The sequence below is a fragment of the Chiloscyllium plagiosum genome, chromosome 39 (assembly GCF_004010195.1).
Source record: "Chiloscyllium plagiosum isolate BGI_BamShark_2017 chromosome 39, ASM401019v2, whole genome shotgun sequence".
NCBI lineage: Eukaryota > Metazoa > Chordata > Chondrichthyes > Orectolobiformes > Hemiscylliidae > Chiloscyllium > Chiloscyllium plagiosum.
In genome coordinates, this window is record NC_057748.1 from 6,804,035 (window position 1) to 6,819,772 (window position 15,738).

The 15,738-nt window shown below is 47.2% G+C and overlaps 1 protein-coding gene across 3 annotated transcripts in view; it reads right to left on the bottom strand.

Moving 5' to 3' along the window:
- The window catches only part of LOC122542187 (epidermal growth factor receptor kinase substrate 8-like protein 1), a 101,128-nt gene that overhangs the window by 1,305 nt on the left and 84,085 nt on the right, over positions 1–15,738 (bottom strand). For all 3 annotated transcript variants that reach the window (XM_043679636.1, XM_043679638.1, XM_043679637.1), the window contains 6 exons: positions 14,289–14,329; positions 11,890–11,986; positions 10,327–10,464; positions 8,326–8,449; positions 4,674–4,854; positions 2,546–2,678 (listed from right to left, as the gene is read on the bottom strand). In XM_043679636.1, the coding sequence (XP_043535571.1) occupies positions 2,546–2,678; positions 4,674–4,854; positions 8,326–8,449; positions 10,327–10,464; positions 11,890–11,986; positions 14,289–14,329 (714 nt within the window). The remainder of the gene's footprint in view (positions 1–2,545; positions 2,679–4,673; positions 4,855–8,325; positions 8,450–10,326; positions 10,465–11,889; positions 11,987–14,288; positions 14,330–15,738) is intronic.

The following is a 15,738-nucleotide window of genomic DNA, read 5'->3' on the forward strand; positions in this document are numbered from 1 at the left end:
ACTGGATGAGCAATGGCATGGCGCCTTCATTCAAAACGAAGATGACATGGAGAAAGAGAAACTGGGAGGCTCTGTAGGACGTGTGTGTTCTGGCTACTGAATACATTGGATTATAGATCACATCTGGTCTCAGGGTGAAAGGCGATGGACAGCCACCTGAGATATACCCCCTTTCAAGGTGCACCGCAGCACATTAAGTCTCAAATTATAAGAACGTAAGAACGAGGAGCAGGAGTAGGCCGTCTGGCCCCTCGAGCCTGCTCAGCCATTCAATAAGATCATGGCTGATCCTTTCGTAGACTCAAATCCACTTACCCCACCCCCCCCACCCACCTTAATTCCTTCATTGTTCAAAAAAAAAAATCGACCTTCGCTTTAAAAACATTTCCTGAATTTGCATTAACTACTTCACTGGGTAGGGAGTTCCACAGACTTACAACCCTCTGGGTGAAGAAACCCCTTCTCAATTCAGTCCTCAATCTGCTCCCCCTGATCTTCAGGCTCTGCCCTCTTGTCCTAGTTTCACCTGCCAGTGGAAACATCCTCTCTACTTCAATCTTATCTATTCCCTTCATAATTTTATATGTTTCTATAAGATCCCCCCTCATTCTTCTGAATTTCAATGAATATAATCCCAGAATACTCAGTCTCTCCTCATAAGCCAACCCCCTCAACTCCAGAATCGACCTCCTCTCATTCATAGATTGGAATCCAATATGTTATTTTGTGGATGAAATCTATCTACCTTTTTGGCAACTTGCTCATGGGATGCACATGTTATTGGCTGGGCTGGTGTTGATGGACCAGAGCGCGGTTTAGACAGAATAACATTTGTTGTGGGTCTGGACTCACATGTAGGCCAAAGCTGGTAAGGATAGTTGATTTCCTTCCCCAAAGTGAACTAATTGACAGGGATCATCAGTAGGGTGGCGGTTTTGTTATGTTCCATTTCTTGGATGTGAAATGAGGGATCAATCTGATATTTGAACCAGAACACAGGCCTGTGGTCGTGGCTTACTAGGCCAGTGACATTACCACAGCACCATCACCTCCCCTGAGTGAACAAACACCAAATTCCACTGTATCCCTAAGGAGCCTGGTCCATAGACTGACCACTCACTCAGTCAAATATTGGTTTTGTAATTTATTTTAAACTTAGCCCATTTTGAGCATGTCTATTTTGATCTGGACCTTTGGGGTAGCATGGTGGCTCAGTGGTTAGCACTGCTGCCTCACAGCACCAGGGTCCCAGGTTCGATACCAGCCTCGGGCGACTGTCTGTGTGGAGTTTGCTCATTCTCCCTGTGTCTGCGTGGGTTTCCTCCAGGTGCTCTGGTTTCCACCCACAGTCCAAAGATGTGCAGGTCAGGTGAAGTGCCCATGCTAAATTGCCCATAGTATTAGGTACATTGGTCAGAGGGAAATGGGTCTGGGTGAGTTGCTTTTCGGAGGGTCAGTGTAGACTTTTTGGGCTGAAGGGCCTGTTTCAACATTGTAGGGAATCTAGTCTTATGGCCACCCCCACACCGCACCCTTCCCCACCAACCCGACCTTGTGTGGTGGAATAAGGAGACTCCCTCTAATTAGGGGGCCTTTTCCATAAAACTCTCACAGAAACTTTACAGTGTGGAAAGAGGCCATTCAGCCCATCAGGTCTGCAATAACTCTCAGAAGAGCATTCCACTCAGACCCAGACTCCTACCCTTGCATTTCCCATGGCCAATCCACCCTAACCTGCACACCTTTGGACTGTGGGAGGAAACCGCAGCACCCGGAGGAAGACCATGCAGACACGGGGAGAATGTGCAAACTCCACACAGACAAAGAGTCATAGAGATGGACAGCACAGAAACAGATCCTTCAGTCCAACTCGTCCATGTTGACCAAATATCCTAAATTATCCAGTCCCATTTGCCAGCACTTGGCCCATATCCCTCTAAACCTTTTCCTATTCATGTACCCATCCAGATGCCTTTTAAATGTTGTCATTGTACCAGCCTCCACCACTTCCTCTGGCAGCTCATTCCATACATGCACCACCCTCTGCGTGAAAATGTTGCCCCTTCAGGTCCCTTTTAAATCTTTCCCCCTCTCACCCTAAAGCTATGCTCTCTAGTTCTGGGCTCGCCTACCCTTGGGAAAAAGACCTTGGTTATTCATCTTATTCATGCCCCTCAGGATTCTATCAACCTCTATAAAGACACTCCTCAGCCTCCAGGGGAGAAAAAGCCAAATGTGGAATCAAACCCAAGTCCCTGGAGTTGTAAGGCAGCAGTGCTAACCACTGAGCCACCATATCTAGGCAAAACTACACAGCACTGCTTCCCTCACCAACCCAGAACACTGCAGCAAAGGGAGAAGGATTGAGGGAATCATTAATCACAATGTTTGCTTTCTGTTGTCATTGACTTCACCCCACCCCCAACGTTTGGAACATTTGTCACTGAGATGATAAAAACTCTTCAATTCTATCTCTCTCGAATGTTCACAGAATGGACAACACACTCCCCTCCAACACTTTGAGCTTTCAGCAAGACCCCCTTACCTCAAGCAGTGATTTCTGGACCATTATCTGGCTGTAGACACGGGTGCCCTCCTCTGGGCTCACCGACCGCAGTTCATCTTTTTGCAGGGAGAAGAGCTGGGCACCAGTGAGGATCCCGAGAGAATTCACCGTCCTGAGGGAGACCGAGAGAGGCAGAGATCTCAGAGCTTTGCAGGGATGCCACTTGTTGCAATGGCGCAACTGTTCGATTAGATTAGATTACTTACAGTGTGGAAACAGGCCCTTCGGCCCAACAAGTCCACACCAACCCACCAAAGCATAACCCACCCATACCCCTACATTTACCCCTTACCTAACACTACGGGCAATTTAGCATGGCCAATTCACCTAACCTGCACATCTTTGGACTGTGGGAGGAAACCGGAGCACCCGGAGGAAACCCACGCAGACACGGGGAGAACGTGTAAACTCCACACAGTCAGTCGCCTGAGGCGGGAAATGAACCCGGGTCTCTGGCGCTGTGAGGCAGCAGTGCTAACCACTGTGCCACCGTGCCGTAACTTCCCTCTGGGCAATTCGGGACGGGCAATGAATGCTGGACTGTTCAGCGACGCCCTCATCCCGTGAAGTGATAAAGCATGTTGGCTTTCTTTGTGCTTTGGAATGTCTGCTCCACGTTTCGCACTCTGGCTTCCAACTTTTTTGGACGTTTTACTTACTTTTCACTGAGTCCACACCAGGCACAAGCAATCGAGCATGACGCACATCAATTGTAAACTGATTCACATCGTTAAACTCGAAATGATTGAAATTTACATATTTTACCCCCTTTCTAAAAGTAAGGAGTCTGCTAGATATTAAACCATCCTACACCTGTTATGTAGAAACGTAGGAAGTCAGAGTAGGCCCTTCAAGCCTACTTGCCACTCGATATGATCATAGCTGATCACCCAACTCAGTCCCTGTTTCTGCTTTTAGATTTTTAATCCCTGTAGCAGTAAGAACTAGGGTTACAGTAAGAGATCCACAACCCAAAGACCCTTCATCCCATCAAGTCTGTTCCAGTCAAATACAACCAGCCAACTATTCTAATATCATTTTCCAGCCCTTAGCACTTAATCTTTATGCCTTGGCATTGTAAGTCTACATCAAAATTCTTCTGAAACATTACCCATGTTTCTGTCTCTATCCTTTCAGGCAGTGAGTTTCAGTTTCCCCTTACCATCCAAGTGAAACCGTTTCCCTCACATCTCCTCAAAATCTCCTGTCCCTTTCTTGAAACTAATGCCCTCTGCTCAATGGTCCTTTCACCAAGGAGATAGCTAACTCCTTGTAAAAATTCAATGGTTTGTCCTCAACCCCTTTCTGTGGCAGCGAATTCCCCACGCTCTGGGTGAACAAAGTTAAAAATCACACAACACCAGGTCATAATCCATCAGGTTCATTTCCTGAAGAAGGGCTTATGCCCGAAACGCCTAGTCTCCTGTTCCCTGGATGCTGCCTGACCTGCTGCGCTTTTCCAGCAACACATTTTCAGCTGCTTTTTAACTAAGTCCACCCCAGTCTAACACTGGCACCTCCACAGCTCTGGCTGAGGATATTTCTCCTTATCTCAGTCTGAAACTGTGTAGTCCATATCCTTAGAAGCAGGGAGCATAGTTTCAGAATAAGATGTTTAAGATGGAGATGAGGAGGAATTTCATCTCTGAAAGGGTCACCTTTGGAATTCTCTCCCTCAGTGAGTAGAGAGCCATTGAATATATTTGAGGCTGATTTAGACAGTGCTTTTTGATTCAAGGTCCTGATGGAGGCAGGCAGGTAGACTTGAGGACATGATCAGATGAGCCGTGGACCTTATTGAATGGTGGGCCAGGATCAATGGGCCAAATGGCCTGCTCACCTGCTCATGTTTAAGCTCACATGCCCCCCACATTCTCGTGATAAGCTGCATTGATCTTCACCACAACCCACCTTCCCATGCCATGCGAGTGTACTCCTTGTTTACCCAGAGTGATGATCCTTGACCTTTGGGTCAAAACCCAACTGCGTTCCCCAACTGCCTGTTCCTACTTTCTTCGATGCACGTTGGACCAGGTGTGGTTCAATGCCCCAGAGGTCAATTTTTAACTCCCATCTGGGAGAGCCGTCCCACCCCATCTGGACTTACATTTGAGAGAAGCCTTTGGCCTCCAGCCAAGTCTTGACTTCACTTGGGGACGAATTGTAGTCCAGAGGGACAGAGGTGTCAAGGGTCTTCTGCACCTGGAAGGACTTTTGCTGTGCTGTTCTGCCATTGGCAATCCTCAATAAGAGTTCTTCATTCATGACGTTAATCTGGGCATGACGCTCTGAGGAAGCAACATGCAATGTTCAGTTAGACCTGGTTAGACAACACTGGAAAACATTGCTGTACTTGTTGGTCTCTCTACTTTTTCTATTAAGCAAGACCAAATCCACACTCAATACCAAACTGCGTTGTTCACTGAACTCAACTGAGGTCACAGTGGAGCCCCTCTTTGTCACCACATTCACCGCCACCACACTAAAGTGTTACGGTGCAGAAGGCCGCCTTTGGGCCCATCACGCCTATACCAGCTCTTTAAGTGAGCATCATTACCTCGTGCCAACCTCCTGTCTTCTTTCCCCCATCCCCTTGCCCATTATTTCGGTGCAAGCTATCATCCAAGCTCCACTATAAGACTCGAACCTGCCCCCACCAGGCCGTGCATTCCATACCCTACCTACTCGCTGGGAGAGACTAACTCCAGTCTACCCCCATCATGGTGGTTTCTTATTCTCGCGATAGCTGTGCGCACCATCTACAGGATACCCCGCAGCAACTCATCAAGGTTTCTTAGACAGCACCTTCCAAACCCATAACCTCGGGTGTCTGGAAGGATACCAGCGCATCTGAACACTCCTACCTGCAAGACCCCCTCTAACCTGCGCACCGTCCTGACTTGGAATTAAACCGCTGTTCCTGCGCAGTCACTGGTTTAACATCTCGGGAATCACTCCCAAACAGCACTGAGAGTGAACTCATGGGCTGCAGCAGTTCAAGAACAAAGGACAATACAGCACAGGCCCTTCAAGCCTGAGCTGACACATTCTGCCCTTCCATACCGTCTTCACTTACAGGATCCATTAGGATTAGAATTAGAACCCCTACAGTATGGAAACAGGCCATTCAGCCCAACAAGTCCACACCGACCCTCCAAAGAGTAACCCAGACCCATTCCCCTACATTTACCCCTGCCTAATGCACCTAACCTACACATCCCAGAACACCATGCGGCAATATATCATGGTAGGAGAAAGTGAGGACTGCAGATACTGGAGATCAGAGCTGAAAGATGTGTTGCTGGAAAAGCGCAGCAGGTCAGGCAGCGTCCTGAAGAAGGGCTTATGCCCCAAATGTCGATTCTCCTGCTCCTTGGATGCTGCCTGACCTGCTTTGCTTTTCCAGCAACACATTTTTCGGCAATATATCATGGCCAATTCACCCTAACCTGAATGTCTTTGGAGCGTGAGAGGAAACCAGGGCACCCAGATAAATGCACGCAGACACGGGGAGAATGTGCAAACTCCACACAGACTGTTGCCTGAGGCTGGAATCAAATCTGGGTTCCTGGTGTTGTGAGGCAGCTGTGCGAACCACTGAGCCACTGTGCCACCACCACCTGTGCCTGTCTATTTCCTTTTTATTCATGCATCCGTCCAGGTGCTACTTGAATGCAGTTATCTGTGCCTGTTTCCACCTCCTCCGCTGGCAGCGCGTTCCAAGCACTCACTACCCTCTGTGTGAAAAACATGCCTCGCACATCTCTCCCCTCCCCTACCCTGAATTTGAACTGTTGTCCCTTAGTAATTCCCTCCACCCTGGGTAAAAGCCTCACACTTTCCTCTGCTATTCACAACTTTACAAACTTCTATCAGGATACCCCTCAACCTCTGCATTCCAGTGAGATCAAACCTGGTCTCTCCAACCTTTCATCATCGCTAAAAAACCCCATACCAGGCAACATCCTTGATATCCTTTTCTGTACCCTGTCCAAAGCATCCACACCCTCCTGGTCCTGTGGTGACCAGAACTGGGTATGAGAAAGTAGCTCATTCCCACCTTCTTAAGGGACTCTGCGGGCAGCTAATAAATGCAGGACCAGTTGGGAATCCTCAAAAAAACAATGGAAACAGTAACTTGTCAGATGTTGCTGTATAATTTATTCACCCCTTCGGGGTCTGGCCTGGGATTCCATTGGGGGGGGAACCTCAGTCTACAGCCTAGAATTGTAGACTTTGTCTTAAATTCTCTCCTTCTTAGTTCTTTTTTACGACACAATGGTGGAAGAATTGTTGTTCTCAACTTTTTATTTCTTTAGTTTTCTCGTTTATTCGTATGATTTTGAAGGTTGTAATGCTGCACTTCTTATTTTTTAAGTTTTTAAATTCTCTTCCTAAGAATTTCTACTGAGCTACCTCAGCAACTTTGTCGCTACGGCGACGCTGTAAGTGACAACTTGTAAACTTTTCACTGCACTCATGTGAGTACATGTGACAATAAATCTAATTGTAATTCCTGATTTGATTGAATTTATTATTATCACATGTACCTAAGTGCAGTGAAAAGTTTTTGTTTTGCGAGTAGTAAACGGTGGCACAGTGGTTAGCACTGCTGCTTCACAGACCAGAGACCTGAGTTCAATTCCCACCTCAGGCGACCCTCTGTGTGAAGTTTGCACATTCTCCCCGTGACTGCGTGGGTTTCCTCCAGGTGCTCCGGTTTCCTCCCACAGTCCAAAAATGTGCAGGTTGGGTGAATTGGCCAGGCTAAATTGCCCGTAGTGTTAGGTGAAGGAGTAAATGTAGGGGAATGGGTCTGGGTGGCTTGCGCTTTGGCGGGTCGGTGTGGACTTGTTGGGCCAAAGGGCCTGTTTCCACACTGTAAGTAATCTAATCTAATCAGATCATAACATACAAGCACCCACAGGTCAGAGGGTGATTGAACAGAGAGGGCCGTACAAAGTCCATTCTGATACAACGCACTTGTTCTGTTCTCGTGTGATCTCACGTCATAACAAGATCGCTCAGTAGCTGTGCCCTTTAAACTAATGGGGACAGCATTGTGTTACAGCCAATACAGTAAGGCAAGTTCACAGCCTCCAAACAAAGGCCTAAATTCTTCAATCGCATTAAAGCCAATTTGTGTTGAAGAAACACGCATTATAAGTTCATATTGCAGAATTAGAACATTCAGCCCATTGAGTCTGTGCTGGCATTCGATCATGGCTGATATGCTCCTCATCCCCATTTCCCCCTTCTCTCCATATCCCTTCAACCCATTGGCAATTAAAAATCTGTCTGACTCCTCCTAAAAGTTATTCCCTGTCCCAGCCTCCACCGCACTTCGGGGGAATGAATTCCACAGATTCACAGCCCTTTGGGAGAAATAGTTTATCTGCAACTCTGGTTTAACTTTGCCAAGCCTTATCCTAAGATTATGACCTCCCGTCCTAGAATGCTCCCCCCCCCCCACCCCCCACCAAGAGGAAGCATCCACTGCACGTCTATTTTAACCACACCTTTTATCAATTTGATCTCCCCTCATTCTTCGAAATTCCAGAGAGTATAGGCCTGAAACTTATAGCAGAACTGACTCAGCAAAGTTACAGTGACACAGGAGGTGTACAAAATTCTAGTTCTACTCAGGAACACAGCGAGTTGAATTACATAAAGACAGGAGTGGTTTATTCCAAATGACAAAATAAAAACAAGCAACCGAGGCGATAATGGTGTCATTCCAGGAATGTTTTGTCACTGACCTCTCTCTTTTTGAGTCACGCCGAGATTCTCAGGGTTCGAGTCCCAGCCAACCTGTTCGGGGTGGGGTTGGCTCACCCTTTTCGGGAGGGTGGGGGGTGGGGTGCCTTTCGGAGTTTGTCTCCCCTGCAACACACGAAGAAACCCTAAATGCCGTCGCTTTGGAACGTCGGTAAATCAGCGGCGGAATTCTCCCAGGATTGGCACAAACACACGGGAATGCTGGCAGATTCAATCCAAGCCTCCCAACCCCGGCTTTTCGATTCCTCTTTTAAAATCCAGGGGAACCTCAATTATCCAAGGACATGGGCAGCGAGTATTTCGTTTGGTGAATCGAATTCCGGATGATCGAATGCCGGACAACATAGTTTAGCCGAGCATCGGGACCTTGCGGTCTTGCCGGATAATCCGATATTTGGATAATTGAATGTTGGATAATGGAGGCTCCTCGGCATTTTTCACACTGGTTCCCGTGAATTAAAAGAAGGCAGGCGATCGCATTCAAATAGCACCTTACACGGCCCTCGGGCAGTGCTGCCGAGCCAACGGAAGGCCCTTGGAGGTATAGCCACTGTTGCAGTGTAGACAAACACCAATTTGAGCACAGCAGGATCCCACAATCAGCAATGAATAGTTGTCGGGCTTAAGGGTTGTCCACTACTTTGGTGGGAGTTGCCTTGCTCTTCTGCCAATGGTGTTGTGCAATCCCTTTCTTCCACCAACTACTGTTTAACATTCTACTAAATAAAAATCTTCCCTCCTCCATACTGACAGAGCAGGCTCAGCCTAGATTTTAGCTCACTATGTTCCCCCCGAGGTGGGACTTGAAGAAAAACCTGTGAGTTTAGAGAGAACAATGTTGCCCCCTGAACACAGGTCACATCAACAGAGGCTCATCACTGCTGGAATATTGCGTGCAATTCCGGTCTCCTTCCTATCGGAAAGATGTTGTGAAACTTGAAAGGGTTCAGAAAAGATTTACAAGGATGTTGCCAGGGTTGGAGGATTTGAGCTACAGGGAGATGCTGAACAGGCTGGGGCTGTTTTCCCTGGAGTGTCAGAGGCTGAGGGGTGACCTTATAGAGGTTTACATAATTATGAGGGACATGGATAGGGTAAATAGGCAAAGTCTTTTCCCTGGGGTCAAGGAGTTCAGAACTAGAGGGCATAGGTTTCGGGTGAGAGGGGAAAAAAAATGAGACCTAAGGGACAATGTTTTCACGCAGCGGGTAGTACGGGTATGGAATGAGCTGCCAGAGGAAGTGGTGGAGGCTGGTACAATTGCAACATTTAAGAGGCATTTGGATGGGAAAGGTTTGGAGGGATATGGGCCGGGTACTGGCAGGTGGGACTAGATTGGGTTGGGATATCTGGTCAGCATGGACGGGTTGGACCGAAGGGTCTGTTTCCAAGCTGTACATCTCTATGACTCTATAAGTGGAGGACTGCAGTATATTGAAAACCGCAGGGTTATTAGGAAGGGTCTGATCAACTGTGCTTTCTCTCCACAAATGACCTGCTGAGCTTTTCCAGAAATTCCTATTTTTGTTTCCGATTTACAGCATCTGCAGGTCTTTTGGTTTTTATTTATGCATTTTGTCTATTTGAGCCAAACACATGTGCCAGCAGAGGGAGTTTGTGATGAGGAGATGTCAATCTTTAACAGCATGTGCAGGCCAAATTCTAACCATTCCTGGGTGAGAATGTAACTTTGTCAGGCAATTTGGACGGTTAGACATAACAAAAACTATCTAGAGGAAAGTGAAAAGCTGAGACAAAATACAGGAGAAAGACTGAGAGATGCTGAAGAGTTTTTACTGGGACTAATTTCCAGACTAGCCTCAGGATAAGAACAGCTCTAGAACCTAGAACATTACAGCGCAGTACAGGCCCTTCAGCCCTCGATGTTGGACCGACCTGTGGAACCAATCTGAAGCCCATCTAACCCACACTATTCCATCACCATCCATATGTTTGAGAGGTCTGGCTGTGGTGTTTGTTACCTTGTGCACTTCTGCATATACAGATGAACTGTCAACGACATCCTGGGCAGGAACAGGCTCCAGGATATTGAAGGGGACATAACCAACCTGCCCGCTCTGATTCTGCACCTTCCACCACCGCTTGGAATTGTCCAGCACCTGGAGAGAGAAAGATCGACGTCAAGCATAGAACGCCACCTTTTGTGAGTTCCCCTCCAAGCCACTCACCATCCTGACTCGGAAATATGTCACCACTCTTTCTATGTCACCGGAATTCACTCCCCAAGCAGAAATGTGGGTACACCTATAGGACATACGATTCAAGAAGGCAGCTCACCACCACCTTCTCACGGGTAATTAAGGAGGGCAATACATTCTGGCCTATCCAGTGACTTCCATGACCAGGAGTGAGTGGGATAGAACAAACGAGTTGGTTAGTCATGAGAGGGAAGACCTTACCGGCCTCCTCTGTGATACAGCACCAATAGATGACCATATTCATGATGAAGGCTTTATGCCCGAAAAGCCGACTCTCCTGGATGCTACCTGACCTGTCTGTGCTTTTCCAGCGTCACCCTTTCTGACTCTGACTCTCCAGCATCTGCAGTCCTCTCTTCCTCCCAATGGATGACCAAACCCGCTTCCAATGATAGGTCATAGGAGTAGGCCACTCGGCCCTTTTAAAAGCCTGCTTGCCCATGCAATTTGAACACTGTAGGCTGTTCAACCTGCTTCTCAACATATTTCTTTGCCACCTCGTGCCATGTTAAAGAGTAATGGCATGATTCCTTCAATCGTTCGCTAATTACAATATAATCATATTTGACCCAGTTCGAATCCCACCGCGGAGTTTGAATCCAATAAAAATCCAGAATTAAGAATCCAATGATGACCATGAATCCATTGTTGGTTGTTGTAAAACCCCATCCAGTTCACTAATGTCCTTTAGGGAAGGAAATGGCCGTCCTTACCTGGTCTGGCCTACATGTGACTCCAGACCGAGTAAGAATGGCAGTTTCCTTCTCTAAAGGACGTTAGTCAACCCCAATCTGGGGGGGTTGATGAAAGGAAAACATATTTTTTCCCAATCTGGGGTTGACTTGTAAATGCCCTCTGGGCAATTAGAGATGGGCAATAAATGTTGGCCTATTCTCATGAATGAATAAAAAATATGTTTTCCTTTCATCAACCTCCTCGGTCAGTGCTCAGTAAGCAGAAGCTATCTAAGAATCACAGAGTTGTGCAACATAGAAACACACCCTTCGGTCCAACTTGTCCATGCCCACCAGATATCGTAAATTAATCTGGTCCCATTTGCCAGCACTTGGCCCATATCCCTCTAAAACCTTCCTATTCATATACCCATCCAGATGTTGTAACTGTACCAGCCTCCACCACTTCCTCTGGCAGCTCATTCCATCCACGCACCACCCTCTGTGTGAAATCATTGCCCTTGGGACACTTCTAATCCCCTCTCACCTTAAACCTGGAGGAGGGGCGCAGGTGGGGGGGGAAGCTAGAGGGGCTGAATGGCCTCCTTCTATCAGCCCCTTCCATTGAAAGGACTCAAACTGGTGAACTCACTTCGACCATTTCTCCAGACAACACAGAGAGCTCGTTACTGTTCCGGGCCACAAAGTCGTAGCTGCATTTCATCGGTTTGTTCTCCACGTTGTGAGTCCTGAAGGAAGAAGATTGACACTGTCAAGACTGCGTCCTTTTTGCATTTGTGTTTTTTTAATGCCATGGACTGAAATAACTGTGTACAGTATATTTTAAAACCTGATGATTGCCACATGGTTTGGAAGCAAGAAATGCGATCCTCACTGTGAACACTGTTTGCACAGTTACGGGTCACGGCAATGTCTGCAGACGAGCTGGGCTCAAGGAGCTGCCTGCGAATGGGGCATTAGTCAGCAAACAAGAAGGTTTATGGACCAGTGATTGATTCTCAGCTTTCGGAACAGCTTCAGAGTCAAAACAAGACACAGAGAGAAACCGTCAACTAGCCATGATCTCACTCCCCATTCTCTACAGTAAGCCACTTGAAGTTTAAGGTGTGATACGGTTATCTCTATGTGTTCAGCGGTTGCTGAAGGCTTTTAATTGATAAAGTCATAGAGATCTTACAAGTGAATGAGCCACCCTGTGACTTTTACAAACCAGTGGAAGTATTTCAGAACAGGCAGGCTGAGAAGAAAACTTCTGATCAGCAAGAAACAATTCACAAGACCTTGTGAACGAAGGCACCTGAGCTGGTTTCTCAGTGTGGCTGGTTTGAATCCTCATGGGTTGGTGGCATTTCTGAGGGACGCGTTGAGGATGCCCATGAAGCATTTTCCTGCCCTCCGAGCAACTGCTTGTCAGGACACAGCCTGGAGCTTGGAGCTTGGTTTCGGACGGTAAGATAAGGTGGCAGCAGTGAGGAGGGGTGGGGCATGGTGGTTGGCATGGCAGGTGAAATCAGAGTCTGACGTCAATCATTAACAAGTGGAGCTGGCACTAAGGGAGGATTTGATTGGCCACTTACGAGCTATTCAGCCCACTGAGTCTCTGCTAATCCTACAGGATAGTGGTAAGCAGTGCTGTCTCTGCTTCAACACCAACCCACATGCAAGCTCGCACTTTGAGTGTTCCCTCTATCAGAAGAAAGAATGGTCTCTTCCCAACTTAGTTTTGCCTGTGGCAGTGGTTCTTTTGGTCAATAGAAGGGCCTGGATATTAGACAGCACCCACCTTGAGTGATTGCCACCCCTCTCTGCGGCATTTCCTAAGAAAATCATGGATGTGGGTTTCGCTGGCTGGGCCCAGCATTTATTGCCCGTCCCTAGTTGCCCCTTGAGAAGGTGGAGGTGAGCTGCCTCCTTGAACCACTGCAGTCCATCTGATGTGGGTTGACCCACAATTCCCTTAGGGAGGGAATTTCAGAAATTTGACCCAGCGACAGTGAGGGAACAGTGATATATTTCCAAGTCAGGAAGGTGAGTGACTTGGAGGGGAACTTGCAGGGGGTGGTGTTCCTTTGGATCTGTTGCCCTTGTCCCTTTAGTAGGGATGGGGCGGGGTGAAATGGGGAGGGAGGGTTCAGGTCGTGAGTTTGAAAGGCACTGCCAAATAAGTCCTGATTTATAGAATCAGAGACTATTAAAGCATGGAAAGAGACCCTTTGGCCCATCAAGTGGTTGTGGGTTTGGAAGATGCTGTCCAAGGAGCTTAGCGTGAATCCTATGGTGGATGGTGGTATACAATGCTGGAGTTGGCGATGGGGGGTGGGGTGGAGCAGATGTTTGTGAACGTGACTGAACTTATTGAGCTCCATCATCATTGTGGACAGTCAGTCAGTTACAGGGCTCTGAGGCTAATGTGGGCCTCGCTGTAACCCTGGGTGGCGGGGGGGAGGTGCAAAGGGGGGAGCTTGAGGATTTCATGCAGCAGATACTGCAGCACTACAGCCAAGATAACCAACTCTCTGGCCCTGAGGCCTCTCAACAGAGCCACCCTTCCTCAGGGGTCTGTGTACAGGGCCTAGCGGGAACTACAAGCCAGTTCAGGAGCTCCAAGGTTTAAGCGTCCCCCAGGGCCTTTCCCTCATCCGGACATCTCCACAATCACTTTCACCCAGATCACAGGTGGTTCTGATCTAGTGTGATAGTTCTGTTCTCGTGCGATCTCGCGTTATAGAAAAATCGCACAATAGCCGCCCTATTTAAACCAGCAGGGCTGGATTCACTTTATAGCGAACACGGGTTAAGGAAAGGTCACTCCCTGCAAATAAAGATCTAAATTCTTCAATTGCCAATTCACGTTGAAGAAACACACATTTACAGCAGAACTAGCTATTTCCCTTTATAAATGACACTCTTGTCATCAGAGTACACTTGGAGACAGAAACTCCGCGTGTAAAGCTAACATTTTCAAAGTCAGTCTGAGCCAACAGTTGCTCAGCTGTTTCCAGCTGAGGTATTCAGTTAAGAGGTACTTACCCATTGCTCTGTTTCACAGGGGCAGTTTGTGAGCCTGATTGCTGGAATAAAACAGATGTAAGGATTAAGAAAGTCAATAAACATCAGGGCTGAGCACACTCTGAGCTGACCAGACAAATATCAGTCAAAAAGACACTTGCCTCAACGTAATATATCTAACATTTTTGACTCTGGACTGTTTTGTCTGGAAATTCAAACCAAAAGTAAATTTACAAAATACTGGATATCCAGAATGAAAGCTGAGTACATACTGGAAATATCTGCAGGTCAGGCAACATCTTAATGGCAAGACAGACATTTTAACATTATGAGCTGACACTGTCTCTTCAGATCTGAAGAATTAGACTCAAAACCTTAACGTTGTTACTGTCTCTGCAAACCCTGCTGTGTTTTATCAGTATTTCCTTCATTTTGGGACGGTCTAAGGCCTACTGGAAGATGCCTTCAGTAAGTTTAGTGATTTTATTTTATTTATTCATTTGTAGGATGAGGGCATCTCTGGATAGGCCCAGCATTTATTGGTCATAGGGCAGTTAAGAGTCAACCACATTTCTGTGGGTCTGGAGTCACATGTAGGCCAGACAGACGTTTCCCGTCCCAAAAGGACATTAGTGAACCAGATGGGTTTCTCCAACAATTGACAATGAATTCATTATCATTATTAAACTCTTCATTCCACAAATTTATTGAAGTCAAATTCCACCAATGGCTCTGGCGGGATTTGAACCCACGTCCCCAGAGTTTCAGGGTTAACTGTCCAGTGATAACACCACAAGGCCATCGCCTCCCCACGTTGGAATGAGGTCAGCCAGATGTACCTTGCAGAGTCTGAGCTCCCTGACTGGGGCTGTTAACCTGGTCCAATCGGGGAATGTGGTGCCGGAAAAGCACAGCAGGTCAGGCAGCATCTGAGGAGCAGGGGAGCCCACGTTTCCAGCAGACGCCTTTCATCCTGATGAAGAGCTTATGCCCGAAACATCAACTCTCCTGCTCCTTGGACGTTGCTGACCTGTTGAGCTTTTCCAGCGGCACACTTTATGACTCCAGCATCTGCAATCCTCACTTTCTTTCAATCAGGGACCCCTGACTGACACAAAAGGGTGAAAGTCAGGGACATATTGAACCACTGAAGTGGTGAGAGGCAGTGCCATTGTCAAAATCTGTACATTGGTAAATAAAAGGTGATTGGTAATGGGATGTCACAGCGTCTGAAGAGTTATTATACTCCTGGCTGTCTAGCTGGGAGAACTAGCCACTCCCCTTTCATTGTACAAATGTTTTTATAAACTTGAAAGCCTTCTGCCTGAGGCAATATCTGTTAGCTATAATCAAATTGACCCTAAAACCCTTCAAACCTAGACCTCCCAGAGTCTCTGTGTTTACAAAACCTCTGAAAAAAAAACCCAGCCTTGTTAAAGGAGCTTAAAAACGTGTTGCTGGAAAAGCGCAG